Raw genomic sequence first — 5,818 nt, 5'->3', positions numbered from 1 at the left:
GCCTCCGAATATTAGCATAATCCATGCCATGATCTTGTATGTAAGCTTTCTATTCATTCAATCTCCATAGACATTAATATATTAATCAAAAAAATGATCATTCAATGAATAACTGATCTTTGTTAAACAAAGTATTTTGTCTTGCGGGCATACATATAGCATACCTGGTGTAAGATCTCTCTCTCTTTCCTTGTCTTGGAAGCTCATAAGTTGTGATAAATAAAGGGTACCCAATGAATGGTTTGAATTCCTTTTTCTCCATGGATTCCCACCCAAACAAAATTATCAAACACAAACCCAATCTAATCACATTAAGGGATCACAACACCTGGCAAATGCTCAAGAGTCGTTTTCGTTAACCTTAGTGCCAAAGCCTTTCCCATAACTAATGGATTGGCCACATAAACTCAAGATAATTGCCTCTTGAGGCATAAAGTATTGGACATCGAAGAATTTTTTTTGGGCATGTATGACTTTTACTGTACAAGATGGTTTGCTTCAAAGTGATTTCCCTCTCTAAGCACAATAACATGCTTAATAGTGTTAAGGCTAGTCTGTCCTAAGAGCTCTCTCTCTCTCTCTCTCTCTCTCTCTCTCTCACACACACACACACACATAAGCCAAACATACAACAATCTACCTTGTCCACCAACAACTGTCTCTGCTGCCCATGATTGCATTCAAGATGTGAAGGCTCTCTTCATTGAGGCTTATAGTGTGGAGGTGAAGCCAACCTAGCCGATGTGCTGGCCACCATTTCTAGGAACTTTTGGGCTTCTTGGGTTAACAGTTTCTCTTTCTTAGAAACCCTCTTTAACTCCATCTCGGTCCTCTTCACATCAAAGATGCCAGCATGCATGTCCCACTGGCCCTCCTCCACCCCTTCTAGCTCCTTCAACACAGAAGCCCACTCCTCTTCAACCTTCTCTTGCTCTCTCTTATTACCTTGGTTGTTGCTGCCCAATCCCCCCCCTTTCAAAAGCTTTTGCTTTTGCTTTTGCTTTTTTCCTCCCCTTTTAGAGGGCAAGAGAAAGCAAGAACACCCAACAGGAGGAGAAGGGGGAGAGAGGGGCCTTTCGATGGGCTCTCTTGCTTCCTGTGGCAACTTCAATGGAGAGATGTGCTTCTTTGCTCCATCACCACTTGCCACCTTGCTTGCATTAGCTAGATCATTCCCACTTTGTGATATGCCAATGGATGCCACCTTCTTTCCTGCATCGCCATGTGCTGCTACCTTGCTTGCACTACCTAAATCAGTCCCACTTTTTGATGATTCTTTATCAAGCAGATGCAACTCATTAGCAGCAGCTAGATCACAGGCTTCCGCTTCTTGGCCGCTTCCAGGAGGAGATGGCCCTTTGCTGTCTCCTGTTTGGAGGGTGCTATTACCATTATCCAAAGCAGTATCAAATAATGTGGTATTCACATGTGAATCAAAGCTTTGGGCTTTCAGCTTTTCATACCTTTTCGCCAAGTCTTGGTGGAGGGGTGGTCCTGAGTGGTTGTCAGCGCTTTCAAGCTCCAGCAGCAGGCTCTCTTCTTCAAGCTGGGAGAGAAGCTCCTCCACCTCGGAACCCTCTTCTGAGTGGGGGGTAGATTCCATTATATGTGATGGAAGGTCTTGAAAAGCCTTATAAAAGCATGGTTAGCATGCAAACCCAATTAAACCATCTCAAACTAAAGAAATGGATGGGAGAGGAGGATGGCTTGGTTGGCTCTCAGGAAGCTCTAGAACAGAGAACAATGTGAAAGTGGAAACGTTTTGGAGTTCGGAACATGGAAAGTTTGATGGTGAGGAGGCGTTGACAGAGGAGGGACAGAGACTGCTGCTGCTGCAAGCTCGGAGTTGGTTTGTGAGATTTTGGATGGTGGAGATCGACGCATCAAAAAAAAAAAATCACCTTTCCCTACGAAAAGAAAGCAAAAGAAAACCCACGTGGTCGGAATACTTTTCAGACTACGCTTGAAAACAATAGTGTATATTTTGGTCGGACTCGGACTTTTCTCACTGGCATGGTGTCCACCACCAGTTGGCGGGCGCTTCATTCAACGTTTCCAATGGAAAACTTCCAATTGTTGGCCTCACACATGAGGTAGAGAATATTTGCCGCTTCAATTGTCGTGTCAGATAAAATAATTTATAAAATTTAACACACTTCATTTCTTTGAGCTCTATTTTTTTTAGTATTCCAAATGTAATACTTGTGTGATTATTTGTATTCACTTTAAAGGAAGATTATCCCCTCAAACTTCTCAATACCCTTTGGTCTCTCTTCCACATACCTTTGTCATGGCAAAGAAACAAGTATGAGGCAAAGATTGACTTTTTGTTCACTTCCTAGTTTCAGGCGCATTGGAATTTTTCTATATTCGAGCTAGAGATGGTGAATTGTTTGAAACGTCCACCCTTCCCTTTATAAAAATGCACCATTTTGACAAACAAGAAACATCATCAGAATAGTTGTGACAATCCACACAAAAGCCCTTAAATCAACAATATCTCAATAAGAGGTGCCTTATAATACCCAACTCAGGGTTTGATCCAACTCCGCATGAGATGTCAAACATACATTACAATCTCTTACATTTGTGGTACTAAATGTCCAACAATTACGTAATCACACAATCAATGGGTAAGGTGCTCATTCAGCTTCAAGAGTTACAAATGATCGATTTGTTGCACCGCCTGTTGAGTCTCAGGTAAATATGTACAAATCAATTTTTTGTGCTCCATGCAACGCTTCTTCATCATGACTGTTTTGGAGACCGAAAAATCCCCACGCGATATCAATGATCCCACTGGACTTGGTTGGGGAGTGTTGTTTATCCTCTTCCCCAAACCTAGCATATCTCAGCCCTTCTTCCATTGATTCTTCGCTACTAGTTTCAGCGACAATCAGGTCTCTCAAAACACTCAGGTGTGTACTTGCGAAATGTCCTGATCCCACACTTCTTTGTAAGAAGTTCCTGGGTGATTCGATACACTATCGTCAGGCGTAAGACCGTCTCCAATGAGTTTTCCAAATCTTAAGTGCATGTATATATGATTTGATAAGCTATTAATCAACTCAAATTGATTTCACTTCTGATTCTATCGCTCTGTTTAGGAGCTGTGAAACAGTACAGAATGTTTCACATCGTGAAACTGCAGGAAAGGGTTCACGTCGTCGTGAACAATTTTCCTGCACTTTCACGTGCTCAAAAATTTTCCACCTAGGGTTAAATTTTGTCTTTTAGTTGAAGTCACTTTCCTTAGCCGACCCTCGTAGCCTTGGTATTGTCTATCCGTTGGTTTGGCCTACACGTGAATCTGTAAAAAATGTTTCACGTCTGTTTCTGGCCTACACGTGAATCTGTAAAAAATATTTCACGTCGTGAACCGCTTCAAAAATGGTTCATACCATGAACGGTTTACTGAACTTTCACGTGCTCAAAATTTTGGCGGATTGCACCGTGTCAGAGGTGTCACGAAAGGGTTTTCTATTTTTGGAAGGTAATCCCGTGATTTTTGGCGATAATCACGGCATTGATTACGTGAGCGATTCGCGGCGTGAAACTATAGAAAATGGTTCACGGCGTGAATGACTGCTGTAATTTCACGTGGAACTTCCCGCCTGTTAGTAGTCTGTGATTTTGGGTGCATAATAAATACTTGTCCAAATGATGACAATTAGATTGTGCCTTTCCTAAGGAATGAAATGCAAGTTCCTAGATCAACCAATGGTCCTTTATGTTTTTGATTTTTATGAATTTTTTGAAAAAGGAAGAAAACCATACCCAACCTGCTCCTTCACGTTGGTGTTTTCAGTGAAAATCAAAATTATCAAGAATAACCAATGAATCCTTTCCTAAACTACTCCACCACAACATACATAGCATTATAAACCATATCTTTTTTCTACCACACATACCTTATCCCTTCATTTTCCACACAAAGCACTACCAGAATGCAAAGGCAATAATGAATCCTATGCAATGGGAGGAGCTGAAACTCAAAGAGGATGGAAGAAACAAAGGCGTTTCCCCGGCACCGGCGTCTATCCCAGATCAATATTGTACACAATCATGTTTTGGCAATATATAGTAGGGTTACAGGACATAGGTGATGTGAAGTTTAGTGAAGTGAATACCTTTTCATTAATTGTGGCTGACCTAGTAAAGCTTGGGGCCCTCCACCATGAAGATTTTGGGTCACGATGAGGGGTGTGAAATGGGGTGTTGTTATCACTATATGCAGTTACCACCACTTAAGTTTTCCACATGCCTATGCTCGATTCGCTCTGGGAGATGATTAGCAGCCTAGGCTGTGTGGTTGAATGCTCTGCAAGGACACAAGCTTCTATCCTTTCACCTCACAATTGAGCATATAGTGCTTATGCATTTCGCTAATGCCTTATAAATCAGATTTACTAGGATTCTTGCATTTCGCTAATGCCTTATAAATCAGATTTACTAGGATTCTTGCATTATGATTTGGTATTGGAAGCTCATTACTTGCTACATGTTGTTGCCTATTTTTGCATGTGAATATAATAAAGTATCCCTTGAGGCCTCCAAGCTCGTTTGTCAAGCTCCAAACTGCAAGCTCCACCTCCACACTGTCACCGTGGAGTCGCTCGTACCATCACATAGGCCAATCACTCTCTCTCTCACTCTCTCACACAAGCATAAGTACACAAGCATGAAAGAGGCACAATACTAGAATGCTCTCACTCCTTCAATCTCTCTCAAGTCACAAGGGGAGAGATCTCAATAGCACAAAGGGGATTTTGTCTTTACATTATGAGAAAATGCCTAATATACATTTGGCCCTTATTCACACAAACTTACTTACTAGGCCTTGGGTGGCCAATATCTGTACAACCTTAGACTTATTAATGTCCTCAATTGAGGATCATGTTGTTAATCCAAAATGGGATTAACAGTGAGCTCACAAAGGTAAGTTGGAATCCTTGCATCCCATTTGTTCTTATGTAACATAGCACCTCTTACTATCCATTTATACAACCAAATATACTTGGGATTGTTAGAAAAAACTCCAATTTAAACAAAAAAAAACAACAATAAAAGCAAAAGACATGGGCCCTCAACACACATACATGCACACACTCATTTGAAAATAACCCCCCCTAACCCCCATTATGAGAATCAACATACACACACACACACACACACACACACACACTTGCACACACACACCAACACACATGCGCACATGCACAATTATACATGCACATGCACAATTGCACATACACACACCCTCTTATAAGAATCAACATACGCACACTCACACTTGCACACACATTTTGAAACAATCCCCCTGTCTCATAAGAATCACCACACGCACTCACATGCACTTACATATGCGTGCACACACACATACACACACACATTTTGAAACAACCCCCACCCCCTTCCTTTGTGCTCAATTTTCACACCCCTCCCCCCTTAAATACCCCTAAATCCCCCTTTAATTTCCCTCCCGCCCTCTCAATGTTTTTCTTTTTATTAAAAAAACTTGAATTATTTTTTTCTTATCTATACTATTTATTATGCACATGTTTTCATCTTTGTCACATGTCGGTAGCTCATCTAGCCATGTGTTTTTCTCTTAACTACCCTCAGTGCCTCAATTGCGCTCGCACACCTTCATGCTCAGAGATTATGCATAGCTCCATGTGTTTTATTCACGATCCCCTGACTGCTTTGAGTATTCACGGTCCCCTGTCTACATTGAGTATTCACGGTCGCATGTCTGCTCTAAGTATTCACACTCGCTCAAGTCTACATGTTTTATCTATGGTCATCTACTTTGTGG

General features: G+C 41.5%; 1 protein-coding gene across 1 annotated transcript; it reads right to left on the bottom strand.

The window, feature by feature from the left end:
* Window positions 1-349: 349 nt before the first annotated feature.
* LOC147635031 (uncharacterized) lies at window positions 350-1,860 on the bottom strand. The gene is made up of 2 exons (XM_086804284.1): window positions 1,464-1,860; window positions 350-1,382 (listed from the first exon to the last, which is right to left on the bottom strand). The coding sequence occupies exons 1-2, from the start codon at window positions 1,601-1,603 to the stop codon at window positions 701-703; spliced, it is 822 nt and encodes a 273-aa protein (XP_086660410.1). The 5' UTR covers window positions 1,604-1,860; the 3' UTR covers window positions 350-700.
* Window positions 1,861-5,818: the final 3,958 nt, after the last annotated feature.

The sequence above is a fragment of the Cibotium barometz genome, chromosome 10 (genome assembly GCF_041138505.1).
Source record: "Cibotium barometz isolate CiBa-2024 chromosome 10, ASM4113850v1, whole genome shotgun sequence".
NCBI classification, from domain to species: domain Eukaryota; kingdom Viridiplantae; phylum Streptophyta; class Polypodiopsida; order Cyatheales; family Cibotiaceae; genus Cibotium; species Cibotium barometz.
This window is presented reverse-complemented; position numbering and strand designations above follow the sequence as displayed.